Below are 24,874 nucleotides of genomic sequence, written 5' to 3'. Positions count from 1 at the left end.
TTTTTACATCAAATAGTAAATGATCAGCCTAGTACTGGAATAATGAATAATTCTTATCCATCACTGTTTTGGTAATTTAAAAATGAACAGATTTTCAAGTTGTACTTAACATTCATACAAACTCACCATAGTCTGGGTGAAAAATCTGGCGAATGAGAAGAAGAAACCATTCTTTTGTCAGGCCACCCATATCAAGACCAGCTTCTCCTACAAATGTGACTTTCAATTTCTTTTTCAAATCTGCCCTCTTCCTTGTTAGCTATTATAAAATATGCAGGGGGAAAAACATAGAGGAGATTTCACATACTTCCAGAATTTCTATCCATAAAGAACATGCCTCTCTTTCTATATCAGTCTTGCTTTCTTTAAACTAGTAATTTGCATCACAAACTCTAGATGACCAGTCCACTATCTGTGCTCCTATCACGCATCTGGATCTTTCACATTTCACATTCATGCACTGTACTCATAAGACAAAAATGGCAAACATACGCACACCTCCCACATACCCCATGTAGTATTCAAACATTTTCATTATGGGCTTAGTTACAGAACAGTTTAAGGACAGAAAATAAAGTTTTGATTTTTAAAATCTATTTTAGCAGCACTCCTAACTGTGATGTGGTAATTCAGTTTCTATTGTTTCGAATTACATAGCTATATTTCCTGTCTTAGCACAGGAAGATTTAAACATGACTTATCAAACTGAATTTTAAGTGCAATAAGAATTTCACAGCAACACACCATTTAATTTCATTTTTGATACCTCATCAAGTGAATCACTAACGAGGTGTGTCCTCCTCACTTTCACATTTAGGAACAACATATTCATGTCAGGTTTCTGTCTGCGAGAGACTTTATCCACAAGGCTTTGCTATTTGAATGAAAAATAAACATGTATGTAACAACTTCATTTAAAAAACGAAGTGCCACATTTGTTTAACATAAGAAGTCTTTATCATCTTACACTATAGACATTATCTTAATATGACAGCTGCTTCAATACATTCTAAGAGATAGAAAGCAATGCAATCTCTTTTCTAGTGCAAACAACATTCACACAATGTAAAACTATTTGGATACATTAGTAGGGGGTAATTGTATGGCCAACTTTTATACTCCCTAAGTAGTTAAAAACACCCATAGGATTCTGGAGAATGGCTTGCACATTACTTAGCTATTCACAAGATACATCTAGCAAGCCAAGAAGGGAGACATAGCGCTGCCACGTACTGAGTAAACCAGTAATTGCTAGCACCTGTTGAAAGTTACCACCTAGACAGGCAGACAAAGCCTCTTCCAGTAGGTTGCAGTACCTCTTCTGCACCTTGTGAACATACAGCTGTGTCTTGGTCTTCCATAACAATATATATTCATAGAATAAAATAGGAAACAGACCAAAATTCTCAGGAAATTTTTTCTTCATAATTAGATCATTAACTTAGCACCGTGGTCTCATATCAAACCCAGTGTACTATGGTGGTTCCTCCAAAAGAAAAATGAACCAAAAGAAAGCCAACAACACATTTAACTGCAACCCTTTTCCCCAACACTGGCATTTAAAAGCATCTTAAAACTGAGCATATTAAAATAAAAATTACTCAGTGGATCCAGCAGGGACCTTTGTAGACTACTAGTAGTAAAATGGTAAAATTTTACTATTATACCATTACCATTTTACTAGTAGTAAAATTTTTTTTTCCAGATCAAAAGTGATGAAAGGTGGTATGGAACATTTAGCTAAGAGAAATTTATAAAATGTCAATTGATTAGACAAACTCATTCATCACTAAATGACTTACCCGTGCAATACTTATCATTTGTTGTTCTGAATCCCTTTGAATAATAACTTTTTTTGCTGCTATAGAGATAATAAAGGGGTGTTGACAGAAAGAAAACCTGAATGATGAGAAAAAAGATAAAATATTCCCTTTTTAGAATCTAGCATAGTATTTGATTTTTAAGAAAATATGAATGAAATTTTACATTATCATTCAGTAATTGTGGATTCATAGATTCACAGAATGGCCTAGGTTGAAAAGGACCACAATGATCACCTAGTTCCAACCCCTGTTATGTGCAGTGTCACCAACCACCAGACCAGGCTGCCCAGAGCCACATCCAGCCTGGCCTTGAATGCCTCCAGGGATGGGGCATCCACAGCCTCCTTGGGCAACCTGTTCCAGTGCATCACCATCCTTTGAGTGAAAAACTTCCTCCTAATATCTAACCTAAAACCTCCCCTCTCTTTCCTTTCCTTCCAGGAGAGGTTCTCCAGCCCTCTGATCGTCTTAGTGGCCCTCCTCTGGACCCACTCCAAGAGCTCTGCATCATTCCTGTACTGGCGGCCCCAGGCCTGGATGCAGTACTCCAGATGGGGCCTCACAAGAGCTGAGCGGAGGGACATAATCACATCTAATTTAGAATGATTTAGAAATAGCTGCCTTTTGTTTGTTTGTTTGTTTTTGTATTGCAGGCATAGATAATCAATTAGAACTCAAATTGCTTAGTTAGAAATGCTACCAGGAGTTCTGCTTAGAAGTGATAAACATTCTGAATAAAATTCTTAAATTGTTTATCAGTAGATCTAATAAAAAGCAGTCTTCAATTACAAATGTCAGAAAGTAACTTCTGCTTTAAATATTAAATTCTAATTGCTACAATGAATTAAGGAAAGTGAGAATATTTTATTAAATACAAGCTGGATAGTTATCTCAGCATAGCCGTCATAGGTATACAGGAGACGTATTTCTTGGCTTATTTGTGTCTCTGGTTTCCAAAGGCACTGTCTTTCTTCAGGTCCTTCTGATTTAACTTAGGGCTACAAGTGCTCAGGACTTCTAGATCACGACAGCTATATCCCCACAGCAGTCAAATAATAACAAGAATTTTTAAAGTTTCTGAAATCATCAGGAGAAAAGATTTTTTTTTTTTGTCACTTGTTACTCTATTAAGTCTCTTGCTGATTAGCTCATGCATTGCCTAACAAGTTCACATTGAGATATTTGGAGCTTGAGATTCTGTGTGCGCCTTGACTTCAGACTGTGTGCGCACTGAACACTGCCTGTGAGGAGCTCTGTATTCTAATGCCTTTAGGAAACAAAGGAAAATGAAAAAAAGACTCTCAGTTGGTCTGCTGAAAATCCAAACATAGAATATTTAATCAACAAGTGTCAAGATAGTTAGAACTACGTATTGCACAATATTTCATATGCAAGGTAAACCAGAACTTCTTCATACTCGTCCTTAAGCATACAGTCTTGACTGTGATTTATTTTTTTTTAAATAGAACAACATAGATTTAGAAGATGTAAAATCGGAAAAAAAAAAAGTAGTTGTAACACAGTACAAGAACTTACTTTAAATATAATACAGCTTGTCTGCACTACTTCCAGAACTACGCATCATACAAAATTTGTTTTGATATATAGTGAACTTCCAGCATCCCAGCTAACTGAAAAGAAGCATGTGGAAATCTCACAGATCTCTTATAAGCTTGGATGTGGGTGCCAAAGCAGCCAGATAGCACCCATGTAATAAGTAAAAAAATAAATAAATCTGAAGCTCAGCAGTATAGAGCGGTATACAGATTCCAGCACTTAGACTGAGACTACACAGCCTGCTGTGTATTTACTGCTGTCACAGCTGTTTTTCACCTCATTTCCAAGTAGATCTTAAAACTTAGCAGAAAGATTTAATGTCTACTTCTCCACATTTCTAGATCATAATTCTGGCTGCCCCGAACCTGTAAAGACTTAAGTTTCATGTAACAGAAATAAGCACAACTGATAGTGGAACAAATGGTCAGCCACACATACACACAGAATATTTATCTACCATCCTTAAGTGTTAAGTATGCATACAACACTTTCTATGAATGTGTCAGAAGTTAAAATATGTTTGTAATAACATGCAATTAATAAACAGGCATTGCAGACTCTACGCTAATAAACAATAAACTCATGTTATTACGAAAATTTTACATCTTTTCTCCAGCATGCAAAGGTGGAGTTAGATTAGTCAACCTCACATCCATGCAGTTTCCGCAAGTAGAAGTTATGTCTTTCAAATAAAATGCAGTATTTAATACAGCTATATATACACGGATATGGCACATATCCCATACACACATATGTACTTGTGTATATGTGGTGCTTTGACATACTACATATGTGAAAAGAAGCAACCAAGTTTTCCATACCTGTGAGAATTTCCATAACATTGCCAGTTATGATATTCTTCCATAAGATCAATATGATCAAGAGTAGAATTATAGAAATCCGTATATGAAATAATAGGAGGGCTAATCAGACTATTTGCAGCATCTACAAAGAAAATTCAAGAGTCTTTCAAGGTGCTCCTTGGATTGGGAACACACATGCTTTCTAAGGATTGGGATCAACACTGAAAGAAGAGAAACTAAGACAAATGGGCCACTAGAAACTTGGTTTCAATCTTAAATGCAGCACTGCAAGTACGATATTACACTTCATGACAACATATTGATAGCTGTAAAAGCAGTAATTTCCAAGATCAGTCTGATCATGATAAAAGAAATGTGATACACTGTATATTATTTCTAACCTCAAGATCAACTTCTCTGTGGCATTTGAATCTAGCCCACCTAATGACATATACAAAGTTAAGACAAAGAATGCAGTATTCTGCTGAAATCAACGAAAAATGACAGATTTCCTAAACATTTTCACTTAATATCAAACATACCAATGAATATAATATCTGCATGCTTTCCATTTAATATCTGTTCGAATTTGAAGTCTACTCGCAAAAAGGACGAAAATGGAGGAGCACAACAAATGATGTTTTTCCTCATCTGACTGCTATACCACAAGTACAAAAATTCAGTACTCAACAAATGAAGAAAACTAATTCACAGTTAAGTAGCCTCAATATGTAAAATTCACGTAACACATAACTAATAAGTTTTCTCTAAATAATTTAATTTTGATTATTCAGGCAGGAAGCAGTGCGTTTTGAATTACTAAATATCTTTATCACAGTTTGATCTGCACAGAAAGAAATAAGCAACTCTTTTACATACGACTAGAGAACACAAAAGAAAAGTCTCGGTTTTGGATACAGTTGAGCTCGTGTGTCCAAGCTGCCCCTCTGGATAGGTAGGACTGTACAGGATTCTTGTACAGAAAAGCGGGGTGCTTTGTTTGTTTGTTTGTTTTGTTTTGTTTGTTCTGTTTTTAAGAAGTCAGGCACATGAAAACACCCTTGCCCCAATAATTTTCTTGATGCTTTCCTTTTCTCCTAGAAAGCATGAAGCAAATAAGGGATTTCTACCCCACAAGAAAAGGGTACTGACCTCAGGCCTTCCACTTCCATAGTAAAAGTACTAAGATCACTGAAGTACTGAGGGTTGGACAAAGAGAAAGTTTGCCTCTGCAGTGGCCACATTTGCTGTGTTCTACACTGAACTGGACATAGAATTATTTTTTTCCAGACTGTAATTTTGAACTTAAGAGGCATAAACATTGTTTAACTTACCTAGATGTTAAAAACATCTAGGAGGCTAAACTCGTTACAGAAGAAATTCTAGCAATTGCACATTCAAAACCGTTTCTTTTATAAATCTATGGGAAACTTTTGCCATTGCTTACCTCTGTGGATTTTTCTTTGAATGATCTCCTGTTGTTATTACAGGAAAATGATGCCATAGCAATTTTCATTTACAAAAAAGAGAGTATGAGGGCTTGCTAATAGATGCCTTTGCCTTTTAAATTTTGGCACTCTTTTCTATTGCAGTTCATGCTGTGCCCCACCACAAACATCCAAACATCCATTTCCCCCTTGAAAAAGAGAGGTATAAAACCCAGATCGTAGCAAGAGAGTGGTGGTCAATGGCTCAATGTCCAGATGGGAATCAGTGCCTCTCAGGGGTCAGTACTGGAACCAGTGCTCTTTAACATTTTCATCAACAACATCCGCAGTGGGATTGGATGCACCCTCAGCAAGTTTGCAGTTGACAGAGCTGAGCGGTGCAGTTGACACATCCAAGAGACAGGATGCCATCCAGAAAGACCTAAACAGGCTGAGCAGTGGGCACAGGTGAACCTCATGAGGTTCAACAAATTCAAGTGCAAGGTCTTCCACCTGGGTTGTGGTAACCTCCATTAAGAGGACGAGCAGAGGAATGTAAGGATAGAGCACAGCCCTTCCAAAAAGGACCTGGGGGTACTGGTGGATGATAAGCTGGATGTGAATCAGCAATGTGCCCTCACAGCCCAGAAAGCCAACTGTATCTCAGGCTGCATCAAAAAAAAAAAAAGCGTGGCCAGCAGGGTGAGGGAGGTGATCAAGCCTCTCTGCTGAGACCACACCTGGAGTACTACACCAAAAAACATAGACATATATACATACACATACATATATATTCATATACATGCACATTAATACATAATTTAAGGAAGATACCTACTAAATAAAGCCAGGACTTTGGTTGCTGATGGAATCCACCAGGTACATTTCACCATTGGTGGAAACTCTTCAGGTTTTGCAGGAAACAGGCGTAAAGAAATAAATTGCAGCAACCTGTCCACTATCTGCTTGAATCTCCTCTGTGAGATCCTAAAACAAACATACTGTAATTACTTTCATGTGATCACTGTCCACAATGAAGCCCATATTATTAGATTTCAATGTTATGTTCTGAAGAACATGCTTTATAAAAATAAAATTCCAAATAGAAAGTTTGCAGAAGCATATTTTGAAATATTAGCATGCAGTAAATACTCTCCAGTGCATCATTTAAACACTTAAAAAAAAAAAATCTGTAATTTTTAGAAGCTTTACAAAAGAATCAATACTTATTCTTCACATTTGATGAACAAACGTAAACAAAAAAAATCATTCATTCACAATGCATTCTGGGTAATAAAAGACTCTTAATTTCTGGTTTTGAGAAGCTTAGTTCTATTTAATCAACAGTGGAAAATACTTCATGCATTTGTGACAAATGCACATGTAAAGTTACATGCTGCACTACTTCCAGAATACAGCAAAAAACTTACATATATGCATAGATATAAGCAGATGTATCAAAGAATCATTTTGTAAACAAAAGCTGTTCTCTTCAATTGTTTCATAGTTCTAGTAGAAGTTCTAAGAATATCAATATACCTTTTGCATCCTTAACCAAAAGGGTTCATCTGGTTTGTGAACATTGATCAAATCAAATAATAAATCACCAAAACTTTAAGCAAATCTGGACATATTTCAGGGGAATGAGAGAAATATATGCATACCATTTTCAACCTTGCAGAGAATAAAATCTGTAATTAGCAGATTCCCCAGAAGTTAAGGGAAATGTAAATATAGACAATTTTTTTTTTTTTTTTTAAACTCTAGACTGAAACTTTTGCACAGTCATGATAAGGAAGGTAACATACATACGAGATTAAAAGGCACTCTTTGGGTAGTTACCTCCAAATGGCCAATGGCTGGGTGCTATCATTTAAATCTAATAACTTAACCATACTTCATAACCATCTATATTACATTATGAGCAAGGACTTGATTTAATTTGTGGTTTTCACATAATACAGGAAAGCTGTAGTATCTTTTGGAAATAATACAAGATAAAACTTTATATAAAAGGAAGATCATAAAGATGTTTGTATTAATAATACAATCTAAGCGTGTATCTAGAACATGTACATTCATAATTTTTTTTGCATAGGTTACATAAAAATAACTTACAAAAGTTATTTTGCAATCAAAGCTTTTTGCATAAAGATGATAACTTTTGTGCATTTTATATATAGTTTGCATCTATAAATCAGTATCACTTAGCGGACTATGTCCAAATGTACTTTGAAAACAACAAAAACAATCTCTGTAGTCGATTAAGTTAACTTTCATATAATTTATATATAATATAAAACAGTCAACATCAATGGAATTACAGTAACAATTGTAATCCTAAAAATTGAATGTTTAATTTTTTTAAACTTTTGTATTTTTTTTTTTTACTTTTTAGACCAGTGCACTAGGAAATGATGGTCAGCTTCTGTTAAGGCTGCTATCTGTCTTAGCAAGTGAGCATAGATGACATAAGTAGAAGTGTTACTAAATTGAGGATTCTGAAAAAGATTAAAAAAATGTGTTAGGTTAATAAACTGTATAAAGGGAAAGAAGTCATTAGGACTGTTTCTTATGTTTGTTTTTGCCAACACAGTTATGTAGGACAATTATGCTGTGACAGTGGTAAAACTATTAAAAAAATATATTTGCAACTTCTATTCAAGTGAAAAATACACAACATAACTTCTATATTGTAAAAGTATGTGGGTTTCTTTTTTTTTTTTCTTTTCTTTTTTTTTTTTTTTTGGGGTGTGTGTGTGCATTTTGAAAGGAAGTCCAAAGGTAACAAAGGCAGTATTCAACATATTACTTCTGGGTTATCATTTACTGTATAGCACAAATTACACTCCTCTGCCTGAAGAGCTTTTGATTTCAGTAATAAAGACTCTCCTTTCATTCCACACAATCCAAACTTATTTTCCCTCTTACGTATGAGTTCAAATTCCCACTTTTCAGAAGTATTTATTTCACATAATTCACAGCTAAAAATACTAATAATACACCCACCCCAAAGAAGACAACTGGCATCTCCAGAAATTATATAACTACCTGATCTTTTCAAGTAGCAACAGACAGATCTCTCATGTGAAGTGGTGTTATCTACACACGCATATCTTGAAGGGCAAATTTGCTATGAATGCAAATCAATTTTAGTAGGAAATTTCACTGGTTAACACAGACAAATCAGACAATGCAGTCAATAGACTGATGTAGACTAGTAGTAGACTGCTGGATAAACTGCATCACTGGAGAAAGTTACAGTAATACCAAAAAGTGCACATACTGAAACTTTCTGGGAAGATCAGCATTGCAGCACCTCAATAAAGGAAATCTGGCAATAACTTGGAAATATGAACTCACTGAGACATAAGCTCTTTCAACAGTGGTAGGAAACAGTTGCATGTCTAATGCTTTCATACTTTTCACATACGCGGCCATTATCCATTAGCTATCTGTCATTAAGTCATGCATACCCTACGCTTCTTCCAAATGTTAATATATTCTTATAACAGGAAATTAAATGTGATTTTTTTTTCAGTTATACTACCTTGTTTGTATAGTATACTGGTTTATAGATAAGGAATTGTGCACACACATAATTAAATCAAAATACTGCATTTTTCTTACCTGTAGAAGTATACAGTATGCTCTAAGATCATCTTTTGTCCGTGGTCTATGAATGAATGAAATAGTAAATGGAAACATCACAGATACACACACATATGTATATATGATACAGACGTGATATAAAATATACACTGACTAACAGTCATGAAATCACACACACTAGGATTTAACTTTGTTTTGTAAATATGTGTTGAATACCATATTCAGGAGCTTCACTGTTCTCAGGAATTGAAAAAGACACTTGAAGACCCTGTCTTTTGAAGACCGCCTACTCTTTAAAGACAGCTACCTGTTTTAGCATCTGTCCTTCATGGTACAACAGAAGAAAGAAAGATTAAAAATAAATTGAAGTTGAAAAGAGATGTTCCAAAGGGGTACTCCATGCCATTATCGCTGGTAACACTCCAGAAGAGTTTGTTTGCCCCACCTATGATATTTCTTGCTAGAATTCTCCACACATTTCTACCACCGCAGCCTCTGTGTTTCCTCCTGTTTATCTGCCTCAAGGACTTAATGTACTCACAAACACACATGTAGCAACAGTACAAAAAAGGCAGGCAGCGTGGAGAAAGGAATAACTAAGGGCTGGGTCACTGATGAGTCACCACAAAGACCCGTCTCCTCCTATATCCTTTTTGAATCAAGCTAAGCATTCCCACTTCTATTACTTCTTGCTAAAATTTTGTCCTCTCCATGCTTCCTGACTAAGCCTTTCTCCATTCTGTACTGCCCTTCCAGTGCTGCTGCCACATGTGAATGATAGTGCAAAATGAACTTCAGGTGAAGGCATTATCTAGGTTAAAACATGTTAGCTGGGGGCAGGGTGAACATGTTTTACTCTGGATAAGTCACTTAATTCATCTTACAGAAGAGATGCCTGAAAGACAGCCCTGGCAAAAAGCAGCTGAGATTTCACTGGGGTTTATATGGCAAAGTCTGCCTTTCAGAGGTTCAGTGACAGCTTACAGAGCTCGGGTATATTTTGGCAGATTTGCCTGCCAAAAGGAGACAAGCTCTTATGAGTCAAGTAAGATATATCAAAACAATTTCTTTCTTTGTCTAAAACAAAGTAAAAAACAAGAAGTATACCAGTTGTAAGTAAGTGTTGAAACAGTACTAATGCAAACACTGGTTATATTTACCCTTTCCATTCTTGTAGCAGGCCATTAATTATTCCCTTTAGGACTGACTTCTGAACATCTTGAGGCTATGGAAAAAGGAACAGAAAAAAAAATCACATTTGATTAAACTGTACATACCCTATAAAAGATACTGTACAAAAAAGCAAGTTTGTTTTTCTTGTAATTCAAGTCAGTTATAAAGACCTTGCCTATGGTGCTGAGCTCCTCTGTACCTTCCCTCCCAAGGCTATTAGGTGAGGCCTAGAGTTGTGCCAGCTGTGGCTTTCAAAACTTTAAAAATCAATTCAATATAATTCCTGTTTTATTAGGCACAGTATTTACTTTTTGCAAGCCCTCACATTTTCCTTATTTCCCATCATGCAGTGTCCCATCAGTTACATCTTATCTTTCAAACAGTCTTTGAGATCTACCACAGTATGAACTACATAACTGCAAACAAAAATTTCCTCATCTTTTACTAGAGTGGTTTTCATGACTCTCTGGCAATTCTCAAGGGATCATTTTAAGTATGTTCTGAGAGATTCTTCAGAAATTGCACCTATATCAAAATTTTTTCTTAGATAATTTGCTTCTCTGAAAAATTTCTCTGCTGAAGAGATTATTGCAATGTTATCAAACATGAACTCTACTTCTACTTTTCTACTTACAGTATTTAATAAGGCATCATAGACAACATTCACAAACTTTGCATTGATTCCAGAGTCCTCAGTTGTATTAAATGGAGAATTGGCATCTTTCTGCAAGTTAGATAATACATGAAACATTTTGTTTTTGAAATATTTTGAATATGTCTTTAAAAAATGAAATATCTAACAGTAGCTTAAAATGAAACACATATACATAACTATTTGTTTTCCTTATCAAAACATAAGAATCTAAGTCACTTTCATTAATAAGTGAAAGATGAAACTAAAGCATACTAATATTGCACATTGGCAGCTGTTCCATTTTAAAATCTAGAAGGGTCTCAAATAATGAATGACACAGAAAGCACAGAACATTCATCCCATCTTTGCTGCAGATCCCCCATGAGACAAGAACAAAGTTATAAGTATTCAATATTCATTAAGTGATCAAAAGTTCATGGGTTACTTTACCTAAGTTTTTGTTTTTAAAAGGGCCAGAGAAGAACTTTATTTCTTGATTTACCTGGGCCTCTTTATTAGCTGCATAAACTTGAATCTTTTTAAACTGTAGTTTCTGTAGGAAGTACTGTATTCAGCCATAGTGTTGGAAAGCAAACTAAACACAGGAATTTTAACGCTTCACATATGCTTGAAATATACTTACACAAAATGGAATGAATAAATCACTGCTGTAACAGATCATCTACTAAAGATGGTTAAGATGATAAGATGATCTTAGTGGGTTTGAGTAACCAGCTGCAAACCTTTAACTGAAGTTTGTTTAAACACTTTGAAAATCCAAATCACTCTAACTACTGAATAATATTATGAGTTTTCCACCTTAAACGCAGCATTTATCTCCAGGAAAGAATCAAATGTTGTAGAATAAAAATCATGTACAGCCTTCCAATCTCCCGATGATTTTGCTTTTTCCATATCATCCCTAGAAATGTATTAAAAGACAGATAAGTATATCAGTACCTTCCTAACATCTTCGTCATTGTACAATCACAGTATTACAAGAGAACAAAAGCACAGTTTGTGTTTGATGTATCTGAGCAATGTCTCTTATTCAAAATGTTAATTCTCAGTGCCACAGTTCAGTATATTAAGATAAATCATTAGCAGAATAGAATCATGCTGAAGAAAAACTAACATGATAAAACTTCTCAGATTTACTTATTAAATTAAGTACATATGCTGCTCTTAAAGTAGGCAATTTCATTATCACTGTACTAAATTATCTCCCTTTTCTAAAAAAAAATTAATCTTTGTAGGGGACTGTACACTTTTTTTTTTTTACAACAAAATCTGTATTTACAGATCTGTATTTATTTATTTGAAGTCCTTTTAAAGTACAAAACTGAAGTAAAAATATGAAGAAATCAATGGGACATTAAAAAATACTTCTTGAAAGAATAAAACTCTTAATAATTGCATCAAAAGATGGCAGTGAATAGACAGAAAAATCTGAATGTGGAAAAAATGACAGCTCTTCAGTACACCTGAATGCCAGCAAAGGATTTTCCACCAAATAAGCACACTGACCAATAAACCAGTATTCCCTACTCTTCACCAAATGCACAAAATTTCAAACATTGAAAAGAGCAATGAAAAGTATATGCTCACATGCCTCCTAGAACAACTGTGATTCCTTTTTTTTTCCCCATCTGTTTCAAAAACAGAAGAATCAGGCTACTCCTTACGAACACTTTTCCCCATTTTCTAGCTAAGATTATCCTACCAGTAAAACACTCAAGAACATTACAGTATCACAACACTACTTTGTAGGTGCTAATGCTGAATAACAAACAAACAAAAAGAAACACTCTGCTGATCAATGTAGGTATGTCCACAAGAGCAGGCAGAAGCCCCTAGTGCAGATACTTTGTGTCACTGTTTAATTCATTAAGTTATGCCATTTCTGCAACTGACAGCATCAATTTCATAATTTTGGTGCACATTGCTATGTTAGCTAGAAAACAAAAAAAAGTACTCTTTATTCCCCTACATCCAAAACAAACTGAGCAAAACCAGCTAAATTACTGCTGTAGACCTGGCATCAGAAAGTCAGGTTGTATTAGTTAAAAACAGTTCTGCTGGTTCCCCTGGGGACTTCCGCAAGCCTAACTAAGCCAAACAAGCACCTTCTGCTGCACTGCATGACATTGCTGGAAGAGAGTGAACATAGATACAGTTTTGACTGAGGGTCTGTACTGAACTGGAAAAAACAGAAGTGTAACAGGATGCTATTTCAGCTCATTCTAATTTCCTTTTAGCTAAATGACAGTTACAGGATAATAGAGGAATTACAGCCTGCACAGACTCTTAAAACTCTTTTTATTTAGGCAAAATATAGTACATCCCATAGAGAAGTGCCTGAATAGCTTACACATACACTGCTTAAAACAGTGGGCACAAAAGCAACAATGATACATGAAGAAAAAGTTTTTGCCATAAAGTTAATACTGAAAATTAATGCTTTTTTAAACATAATGCATAAATAAAGGTCATCTGCTTTTTTTTTTTTTTTTTTTTTTTAATTGAGTTAGAAGACGTAGTCCACATAGTTATCTCTCCAGGTCCTCAAATACAATATTATAAATTTAGATGCCTGATACGCATTGTTTTACAGAAGACTGAAAAAATGCTCAGTACCTACATGGACAGGGCACACTGTGGCTGGCAGTTCCAAAACTACTTAGCACTGAAAGGTATTTTCCAACCTACAATAAGCCATATGTATTTTTTCTGAAGCCTAACATCTACTCAATGTTAGAAACAGAATTTCCAACTCTGAAGCACAGACGTTGCCATTCCTTGACCAGAACAGCAAGCGTATGCTAGAGAAATTCTTCTGATAATTTTCACAGCAACAGAGTTATTCATCACACCATTACAGCCAAGCTAACTACTTCTGCTACGAGACAGTCTTACTGAATTACTCCCTCAAGATGAAAAAAAAATAATAATAATAATAATAATAATCAAGTGCACGAATTAGAACAGAAGTCCAAAGAAATAAAGTATACTTTTAGGAACATCAATGAAACTTACTGAAAGTCTTTCACAGTTTTGGTTCGGATGGGAAGGGAAGGTTCAGGAGGGACCGGTGCTTTGAGCTCTTGGGGCAGTGTATCTATAGAGATGCGCTGTTTTTGTCTAACATCGAGGCAAATAGGTGGTAGGTCTCTCACTTATTAAAAAACAAAATGAAAAGAATAATAAATACAAGACAATTATATACATAACGGCTAGCTAGCTAAACCCAAATGTAGAGGAACTAGATAAGAAAAACGAAAACTCACACTGATTGATCATATTTCATTAAAGCCCAGCTCATCCAAGTACTTTTCCTGCCACATGCTCATCCCAAACAGGATGGAAACCTTCACTAATTGAAGTGAAATAAAATCATATACATAAACCCTCTATCTTGAGTCCATAACTATGCCTTTGTGAACAAAGTGCTCCCGCTGCCAAGGGAGGATGAAAATCAGCCCATCTCCTGCCTGAGGCCTTCAAAAAGAAGGGAGTCTTTACTACTGTATAAATGAAATGTTGGACCACATGGCAAAAAAAAAAATTATTTGTCCATTGCAAAAACAAAGAAAACCACACCAGATTTTTCACAATTGAGTTGCCAGCATATTGATAAAAAGCCTGAAACAACTGATCACGGTGTTCCAACTCATTATCAGGGAAAATAGCAAAATATTCTACTTACAGAAGACAGACTAGCATTACACCCAGTGCTACAGCAGCAGCACATCATACAAGAAAACTCAAGTCGATACGTAGTTTCATATTCAGATGAGTGCTACAATTTTCATTTGTAGATGCAGGTGCTTGACCTTCTGAACATTAAGCCAAGTACCTCCTGAATTCAGACTGACAATGTGCCTATTCTGAGCACTACATCCACCGGAGTCTATGAGGAACGCCAGGTATGCAAGTTAAAGAACAAAACTGAAAATCAAATGGAACATTTACTGTGTGAAAGCCCAACTGAGCAGCCCAGGACTGATAGCTACTGACCAAGAACAGAAGCATTGACATCACATTTGACTCAGCAGTAACATACAAATGCACCAGTAGCATTTCCAATACTTAAGAAAAACCTGAAACTTAACACTGAAGCCCAATCATTTTCTTTCATAAAAGGACAAGTTTTCTATAGTCATACATTATTTTAGCTAGAGCTGACTGTGAATCATCTACAACTTCCTGAAAGAATTTTTGCAATAAATTAAATGGGCTGTGCAAGTCTTCTGCCTTTCAGAGAATTACTGCTGCAACAGTACATTTAAACATTTCTACTCAACAAATGCAGTTGCCTAATGCTAAATTAATAATACTAAAACTAATATGGCAGCACTTTAACAAGGTCTTTCTCTTCTATTTCTTATTTAATTTTATTTGAAAACTCTGTACAGGGTTTATGTGGCAATGTTTTGATAGGAATGAGAGTGACAGAAGCTGCCTCTGTGAGAAGAACCCTGTGCTGTCCTCACACCAGACAAGGCCAGGTCCAGGCAGCTCCAAAATGGACCCACTGTTGGCCAAAGGTGTGCTCAAACAGCAAAGCCGGCTGTGCTCCAGGCACACAGAAATTCCCTGCAGCCCAGAAGAGGCCCATGGGCACCACACAGAGCAGATCTCCACACACAGCCTGAAGGAGGCCACAGCACACAGAGAGTCCCGTCAAGAGCAGTGCCCGGGCTAGAACTGCAGCCTGTGGCACATAGCCACATTGGAGCAGTGCTTGGAGAGCGGCAATCTGTGGGAAATACACACAGTGCAGCAGCTTATGAATGGCTCTATCTTACTGGAGCAGAGAAATAGCATAAAGAAGGAGTACAGACAAAGCGTAGTGAATTGATCACAGCCTCCATCCCCCATCCCCCTGCACTGCTGTGTGGGAGGAGGTAGAGACTTGAGTTTGAAATTGAGCCTGGGAAGAAGGGGAGGTGGAAAAGAAGGTGGTTTGGGTTTTCTTTCTCATGATCTTACTCCATTTTTAATTGGCAAAAAATTTAATCCTTCCCAAGTCAACCCTGTTTTTCCTATGACAGCAATTTAAAATGAGCTCCCTGTCCTTACCTTGACCCACAAGCTTTTTCACCTTATTTTCTCCTCATGTGCTTGAGCAGGGAGAGTCAGTGCTTGGTGGGCACCTCGCAGTCAGCCAAGGACAAACGACCATAAACATGAAAAACAGACTGGGATATCACGTACACAAACACCTGTTTTAATGCCAGTGCCTTCTCAAATATCCTTACATGTGCTTTTCTATGTTGTGATTTTTTTTTTTTTCCAGTGTGACTTACACTGCATATTTCAAAAGCATTTATATAAGTCGAACGTATTGGACCAAAATTCTCTAAGAATTGTCTAAGAACCCTGCAAGCCTTTCCTCTATAATTCCAAGAGTTTCTGTTTGGTCAAGTTTTGTTTGCTTGTTTTTCTCCATCTAGATTGATCAGGTTTTGTTTGTTTGTTTGTTTTCCTAAATGAACTAACTAAACACTGCACTATCACTACTCTACTGCCTGCTCCATTTATCACAGCAGGGAAACGTATGCTAGTAACATCCTCAAAGCACAAAGGAGATTATTTTCGCTCATGCTAATGACAGGGAAACTGTCTGTGTCATTCAACTCAGCTAACATACATCAGATCAGAGCTGTTCTCAGTCCTGAACATGGCTTTGATTACAGCTGTTGAACCCTGTAACCCTCACAGCTGAAATTTAAGACCATTTAAAGAAAAGAAGAGTAGTAATGCAACAACAAGAAGAGTGGACACACTAAATTAACTCAAGCCAAGGTGCCCAACAATCCCACTGTGTAAGTGCTGTGCTACTTCAGATGGGCTGACTTACAAGAAACTAAGACTATGCATTATTTTTTCTACTCCAAGAAAGACAAGTTATGTTAATTTAACTCTCATTCTGTCTTCTCAGTTTTTGAATGGATTAAACATTGAATTACAAACAGCTGAATGCACCAAGAAGAGGAAATTATTCCCTGCATCTGCAGAAGAGACAGCTGCTGACAGAAGCTGTTTCTCATTCCAGTAACTGAGGCTGCAGGTGCTAAGCCTGGTAAACTCCACTCTGACAGCAATGCAGTTTGTTTTGAAATACATTGCTTAAGTTAGAAATACAAAAACTGTGTTTTAATAATGCATTTAATAAATACTGTTAACTTTAGAATGTTTTACCATAATTCCAGTTTATTTGTAAATAGATTTAGTTGCCTGACATTCAGAAATATTTAAGACCCGTCAATTTAACTCCACTGAGGACAAACTTTAAACTTTTATGTACTGAGTTGACAAACAGCAGCAATCCACTATTACAAGACAAGAACTGGTAATCATTTCTGGCTGCTTGCCCAGCCATGTTACATAAAAAGACTCAGCAGAGTATGATTGCTTAGGAAACTGTCAAAAATCGATGAACAAAATCTTGTTGATACAAAGGAGAATTGACTACTACACAAATCTAGTGTGAATGAATCTAAAATAGTAGGTATTTCCAGTGACCAACACAGCTACTGGCAGATTTTCCAAGTAGTTAAGAATTTTCTAAGTAGATAAGGCAAGCAAGACTTATTCACAATTGTAACATCAAAAAACTAGAAAAGACTAGTTCACATACAGATTTCTCAGAACTTATAATAAGTCTTGCAATGCAAGAATCATTTGGTGTAAAAACAAAAACTACCTCTGTGGCAGCTATATAACAAATGTCAGCCCAGCTTTCATACTGTATTTACCAACTTTACTTTATAAACACTTTTTTTCCTTAAGAAATGAATATTCTTCTAGCTCAGGCTTGAAGTACTATAATATGTACACGTATACACATCCAGAGGGAGAGAGCACATGCATACAGATGTACAAAAAAGACAAAAAAAATCCCTAACCAAGCATCACTCACGAATCCCAGATTACCAATAAAAGCATTCTAAACTGTAATGGTTGTTTCAATGTTCTTTTTTTTTCCCCCCCCCTCATGGAATACAAACACGTCCTCAAATAATACTGAGTGGACCTTGGACTGTTAGACAAAAGAATCTATTTTCATACGGGAAGATTACCCTAATCCTGAAGTTGCCAGAACGTCTGCTCAATTATACATATTGAGCTCTCAATTTCAAGAATGTATCTGTAACTGTAATAAATACTGCCATACATTAGGGTGGTAAAAAAGAATAATTCAGTACTACTGTAACAGTAATTACAAACAAAGACTGCAGCACGTGCAGCAAGATCTGGAGGCACTTCAAGAGAGACCAGTGTTTGAGTTCAGCATTCTTGTCATTTACAAGAGGTAAAAGAAATTCTGCAGAAGATTAGTGTATTTTTTCCACATTGCTTGGCCCAATGCTATATTTAAATTTATTTTGTCCAAAATTTTAGTAAGCAGGAGACTTTGATACTATAACATTGCATTAAGCAACTATCCAGAGAGAAGCTGGACAGGAAACAACTAAGGAGTCTCATATGTGAAAGATACAAGTATCTAATTGTCTGTGAAACAGCTTCCGGCAAGTTTCTGTTAAAAAGGCCAGCAGCTGCATAGTTAACACTGGCATGCTGTCACTTTTAGCCTCAGAGGAAAACAGTGTTACCTGAAAAGGGCAAAACATTTTATTTCCGAGGTCTTCAGATTCCAACAACAGTGCAATTGTTTACATACAGTTCACATAAGATTTTTCTTTAACATATAGGTGAGAGGTCGTTCTTCCAGCTTTGGTCTTACAGCACTGTATAAGAATAAGCAGAGCACCAACCTGCTTTACAGCATCTTCTTCAGGACTTACCCCAAGTATCGCCCTCAACTACACCACTTCTACTTTAGCCTTGCTAAACTTGCTAAACACCAGACTGAAGATGCAGCTCCACGTGATATCTTCCCATTGATTATCTTTACCACATCATAGCACAACAATATTCCTTCTCACCTATGCAGTTCTTCAGAATGCACCATTCTTTTCCTGTAAGTTTTGTATCATGTTATCACTGGCCTTCATCTTCACTGAAGAAGAGCAACTCTCTTCCAACACAAAAGTGCTGTGCATGTCTCATTACTGCCATACTGCAGATTCAGTTAGAAAAAATTCTCTATGGAGTTTGACAATTTCTAGAGAAACACGCTATCTGACTGCAGTTAGACAAACAGTATCTGGAAATGCAGTTCTGAATCTGTAACTTTCACACTTCAGATGATTATTTCATTCCCCAGGTCTGTTAGTCGTTCTTTTCCAACTCATCTCTATGACACAACCTCTACTGAGGATGGACAACCATACTTATTTACTGACTAAACAACGTAAAACACGCCATAATCTAATGAGACCTAGATTTCTGGGTTTCTTGGCACTAGTGCAATAGAAATGTTGGTGGAATGCTCAGCACCTTCTTAAACTGATGACTAAGTAACATAAGGCTTTTATTCTCTTACCGTTTTTGATGCTTGGTATAACAAGTTGTGTGGGTGAATTTCTGTTTCCGGTGCCTTCTTTCTTTTGGTTGATAGTTGTGATGAAATTGCTGAAAGTAGAAAACTGATTTTTTGCTCCTCTTTCCAATCCCTGTAATTAAGATGACAGTATGCTATAAAGGGATAGTACATTTCCAACTAATTCTATCTTTCTCACTGCAGCCAGCTCAGTTTAAGCAGATGCAAGTGTCACACATTCCTTTTTCAAAGGAAACCATATACAGTGAAGTAGTTTAGACAAACTTCCCCAGACTTGAGATAGGGAGACAAAAATTCTACGCAGACTCCCTACTAATAAAATTTAACTACTGACTACCTGATAAAAACACCTGATTCAAAGTTCTCAGCACCAGCTGCTGCTGAAGAAATGCTATCCAACAAACATCTGTTTAACAAAACGCTAAAAAAATCTGCTTAATATCTGCACCTCCTGCCACAAGACAGGCTGCTTAAGCTTTTGCTAAGAAATGCTGGGTGCTACTGTGTTTTAAGAGTGAACAGAAGTGAAGTAACACAACAGACTTTTAAGGGACTGTGCCAATCAACCTGTTGGACACCAAGTGCCAACAGTTACTACGTGAGTAGACAGAATTCTTTACGTTTAGATATAGTCATTTACTTTGAAGAATTTGCAACACACAGGGAAGGCAGAGGGCTTGTCCAAAACAAGTCACATGGTAGAACTTTTCATTTGTATCTCAGCTCCAAGTCATCAGCTGATGTCTAGTAAAGTAGATCTACTTAAAAAAAACAAACACAATCTTCTTGCACATCATGATTTTCAGCCTCATTTAAAGAGCCTAAACATGCACTGATAAACTTAAAGATTCATTCGATCACTACGTGGTATCTGCGCTCTCAGTGACAAAAAACATTTTCATGCAGCTCAAAACTGCAGTTCTACAAAGTAGAACAGAAATTCCAGAACAATTCACCTATATTTTAAAAACCCATAGATTTCCCTGCCCTCTTTAAAGAAATGAATTTTGACTAGGACATGCAGCCACAGCTCTGAGGAAAGTACTTCACTTCCACCACAACATCCTGAACCACCACCAGGAGAGTAATATTCCAACCCATAAACCTGCCATGCTGTGCTGTGTGCACGTTGGTACACTGCCAGGAATTTTAAATAACTGCAAAATGAGCTATTTTTCCATGGCTTATAACTCAGCAAATTACAAATCTGAGCAATCAGCAGGATTTCTGGCTTAAAAAAATAGGAACTTTCAGTTTCTAGCTCCAAATTCCTCATATGCAACAAACGTACAAACATAAAATGTAATTATCACTATTTTCACATTATCTGCTTTTAAATTATTATTCTATAAACTTTAAAATATCATTAAGATGGTTCTTAAAACTTACCTGGCATGTGACTGGAAAAGCCTTGACCCTGAATAAGCACAGCAAGATGTGACTGCATGAGAAAGGACTTTTAAAACAAATCCAGATCTGAGGTTAATCTGCTGGGTCACAAAACGTATGTGCTAGGTAGAAAACCTTCTGGATTCCGGATTAGTCCAAATATGATTAGTAGGGAATAAGTAGATAATAATAACAGAGCTCTTATGAATCAGGCTATTGTGACAGCCGTTTTGACTGACATCACCTCCCCTCCGCTCTCTAGGTTTTACTCCAGCCCCACCATTGCAATAGTACAGTTGAGAAGCTACGTTAAAAGGATTTTCTTAATGCCACCATCCCAAGAAGTAATCAGAAAAAAACAGACCTCGCATGTGCTATTCAGCTCCATCATCCTGCTCCAAGTGCAGTTCCAACAATGTTAAATAAACAATTTGGATAAAAGCTTTACTGGAAAGCCCTGGAGGAATACTGGGGAGCTACGTGCTCATTAAAGACTATCGCTGACATCTCCTGGGAGAGTAATGTAGGACAAGCATGCAGCACTGTGCCATATTTATAAAAACTCTGTAGGAGGTCAATGAGCCTCTAGAGCCTGAGACATGGCACACACACTGCCATCACACAACCGAACCCCCACGCAAGGAGTGAGTATGCTCAGAGGAAGTAAGTGGATCAAAGTGATCTTCAACCCTCCTTTTTAAGAACATAATAACTCACAACACCGTTGGCTTCTTAGTGGAATTTTTCAAAACCTTCAAGTCTTTCATGAGGCCAGAGAGGTACTAACCTTCTAGCTTATAAATTTATGTTTTTCATCACTGAAATTAAATCAGATGGTGAAAACAAGTCAAGCTGTTTGGGAAGAGTGGGTACAGTGTGCCTCGGGATAGCAAAGACCATCTAAAAGAGTTTCTTGAACTTGCTCATCAGCTCTAACTTAGCTCACTCACCCTACACATGAGGCAGGCAAAGGCCAATGAAGAGCATAAGGTTTTCTTCCCTGTGCAAGAAAACGCAGAAGGCACTTAGATTACCCAAAGGCAGCTGCAACAGCCTGCTCAAGAATTGAAATTTTCCCTTCCTCTTATATCTTGAAAGGTGTAACATAGGAATGGTTTTGCCTTACAGAAACCTCATCTTGCTTCTGCTTACAAGAGGGCAAGGTTTTACAATTTCCACAGATTTCTTTTCAGAAACTGACATCCAAACCTTATGCACTGTTCAACCCATGAGAAAAACTTCGGTGTGCTGCAGGAGCGCATTAATTTTTTCATGGAGTACTTTAATCCCCACAAGATTCCTTAGAAAGCAAAAGAAAAACACCCCCAGAGGTCATCCACTTTCAATAACTTCATATGGTCCCCAGCTAGAAATGAATGACAATATCAGCAATCACACAAACATTTGATTACAGCTTGCAGTCAGATGTGACAACTTGCTCCAGAGGTGACATCTTTCACGCATGTGCTCATTTAAGAAAAAGGATACTACTGTTTTCTATTGACTTCCTCAAATCCTGACCTTTCCCACAACTACTGAGGAGAACGGAAACTGTTTAAAAGATGTGTCACGCCTTCATGCTGCTTTCTAGGAAGCTTTAGTCATGGCATATCGGTTGCACAATCGATGGTGGGTCCTGAACACGTCGAAGAAAATGTCAGTTACACAAATAACTTGGGGAGGTGTTCTGAGCAAGGACATCTGAGGCTCACTCATCACACAGAGACTAGGTAAGTCATCACACAATGACTGTCAACTGAGAAATAATAGGCAGATAAAATGAGAAAATTTACGTCATCGGGAGTATCTTCATGTTTACATCAGGCATTTGTTTTCAATGGAAATAAATTTCAGTGAAAAAAAATAACAAGGGAATTAAGAAGTATTTTTAAGACAATAATTTCCCCCTTCTGTCACCATATCAAATTACAAACTTTTCTACAGCTTAATGAGGAAGATGGAAGAAGAAAACGTCTATCTTCAAAAGTGCGTGAGAGGATCTGATTAAGTGCTCATTTTTGATGTTCAAGCAGAACATTTAAAACAAAAACTTGTATTGAAATCATGCTATATCAAACAACCTTCACAACATACTCCCCAGATCCTGACATTGGACTCTTAGGTTGATCAGCACAAGGGCTAAGCACACCAACCATCCAATATCTTCTCTTCTGCAGCTAGTAAAGGTCTTGCAAAAGCATATTCCCTATTTGGTACATGTGGATCAAAGACTGCATTCTGTTGCACACAGAGAAATACAGGACTACAGAAAGATCTATTACATCTCCCCAAAAAACTCTCCCTCTGTAGTATGCTATTATAATCTGTGTGCGTCTCTGTAAATTCAGAATCCCACGTGCATCTGACAGCGCATGCCGGACCTGAGCTCTGCAGCAGTCAGCTCAGCCCACAGGCAGCAGCTCAGAGATGCACACAGGACACCCAGCTGCAAACAAGATTTCTTTCCTGATTCTTTAGGGCAGCAGAAATTCTGCACGGCAGACTAGCTGCACACATTTCCCATTCCCTAAGCTAAGCCTGACACATTTTAGAGCATCGCTGGCATCTTTATTCTACAGGACTGGCATTTGCCAGTCATTTTCAGAGTGAAATTGATGTTTTCGGAGGTGTAGATCACTCCTGGGTACTTGTTCATCACAGACTTCTCCCAAATCTCTATTTGAATCACAACAACAAACACATTCTCCCAAATTCTGACAGATTTGCAAAGCTGAGAGCCTTTCAGAAGATTGGAACATTGTAGGCAAAACACAAATTGGCAGAATTTCTCAAAGGAGTCTGCAGTTTGCCTACAATCACTTGGTTTAACACTACAATTATTTCATGACAGTCATAACCACTAGACACTCAATCACTTAGACTCAAATTATATATAAGGATAATTTCTAGTTAATCAGATACTTCTCAGAACCATTCAATTAAGTCTCATAACTGTATTACGACGGGATAGGTGACGTTCCGGGGTGAGACTGAAGTTGCAGCTTTCACGTGGAACTACAGACAGCGAGCAACCTATGCCAGGAAAAACGTATGTTTCATAACACTGGGCAGGCAGCAGAAAGTAGCTCACAGCTCGAAGAAGACTGAAGATCTCGAAGGAGGTTTCCGAAATGGAATTATCCCGGCAAAGAGCTCTCTCACGGTTTTTTTTCCTACCTGTGTTAAGTCATTCATTCAACACAACGCAGAAAACGGAAAAGACCACGTAACAAAAAGTTAAAAATACTGAGGCATTTTCCAGGAGGTTCTCTCGCCGTAAGCGCACGAAAAGCGGACACCCCACACCCACCAACCTCCCCGAGCAGCGCTGCGGAGCCCCAGCCATGACTAACCCGGGAGCAGACCGCTGTAAAACGTTACAGAACTACAAGCCGACGGAGCGTTTCTAGCTTCGTTATGTCACCGCTGACAGACACAAGCGTTATTTTTAAGAAACTTGACTGAAAGCCGCCCAGCGGCGCAGAGCACGGAAGGAGCCGCTCACGGCGCCCCGCGGAGCCGAGCGACCCCGACCCGCCCCGCCCCGCCGGGCCCCGACCTACCCCGGCCGCCGCACCGCACGCCGCCGGGATGGGCGGCAGCTTGTCTCGCTCCTTCTCCCCTTCTTCCTCCTCTTCTTCCTCATCCTCGCCGTCCTCCTCGGCCGCCGGCGGAGCCGCGCTGCCCTGCTCCTGCTCCAGCTCCGCGCCGGGGGACAGGCCGGCGGCGGCCGCGGGCGGGCTCTGCAGCGACATGGCCCCGCTGCCCTCACGGCAGCCCTCAAGCGCCTGCAGGCACCCGGACCCCCGCGCCCCTCGCTCCCGCCGCCGAGGAGCCCCGCTGGCACCCCCGGCGCCGCCGCTCCGCTGTAATGCAGCAGAGGAGCTGCTCCCGGGCGCCCGGACACCCCCGCACGGCGGGGCGGAGCGCTGCCCTACCGCCCTCACCGCGGCCCGGCGAGGGGGGGGGCAGTGCGGGACGGAACG

The 24,874-nt window shown here is 38.0% G+C and overlaps 1 protein-coding gene across 4 annotated transcripts in view; it reads right to left on the bottom strand.

Annotated features, from left to right (window-relative positions):
* HECTD2 (HECT domain E3 ubiquitin protein ligase 2) overlaps nucleotides 1–24,806 on the bottom strand; it is a 35,723-nt gene extending 10,917 nt beyond the window's left edge. The window contains exons 1-14 of one of the 4 annotated variants that reach the window (XM_040703026.2): nucleotides 24,452–24,806; nucleotides 20,889–20,916; nucleotides 19,482–19,611; nucleotides 14,066–14,204; nucleotides 11,849–11,951; nucleotides 11,030–11,119; nucleotides 10,383–10,447; nucleotides 9,241–9,286; nucleotides 8,002–8,111; nucleotides 6,449–6,597; nucleotides 4,202–4,325; nucleotides 1,803–1,899; nucleotides 767–874; nucleotides 127–259 (exon numbers count right to left, since the gene is read on the bottom strand). In XM_040703026.2, coding sequence (XP_040558960.1) covers nucleotides 127–259; nucleotides 767–874; nucleotides 1,803–1,899; nucleotides 4,202–4,325; nucleotides 6,449–6,597; nucleotides 8,002–8,111; nucleotides 9,241–9,286; nucleotides 10,383–10,447; nucleotides 11,030–11,119; nucleotides 11,849–11,951; nucleotides 14,066–14,204; nucleotides 19,482–19,611; nucleotides 20,889–20,916; nucleotides 24,452–24,534 — 1,405 coding nt within the window. In that variant the 5' untranslated portion in view covers nucleotides 24,535–24,806. Of the gene's footprint in view, nucleotides 1–126; nucleotides 260–766; nucleotides 875–1,802; nucleotides 1,900–4,201; nucleotides 4,326–6,448; nucleotides 6,598–8,001; nucleotides 8,112–9,240; nucleotides 9,287–10,382; nucleotides 10,448–11,029; nucleotides 11,120–11,848; nucleotides 11,952–14,065; nucleotides 14,205–19,481; nucleotides 19,612–20,139 lie in introns of all 4 variants that reach the window. The other 3 variants (XM_046943341.1, XM_004942150.5, XM_046943342.1) reach the window with 3 other exon arrangements.
* Between the last annotated feature and the right edge of the window lie 68 nt (nucleotides 24,807–24,874).

Source organism: Gallus gallus, chromosome 6 (assembly GCF_016699485.2).
Source record: "Gallus gallus isolate bGalGal1 chromosome 6, bGalGal1.mat.broiler.GRCg7b, whole genome shotgun sequence".
Taxonomy (NCBI): domain Eukaryota; kingdom Metazoa; phylum Chordata; class Aves; order Galliformes; family Phasianidae; genus Gallus; species Gallus gallus.
The sequence above is the reverse complement of the archived record's forward strand: the minus strand, read 5'-3'. Positions and strand labels throughout refer to the sequence as shown.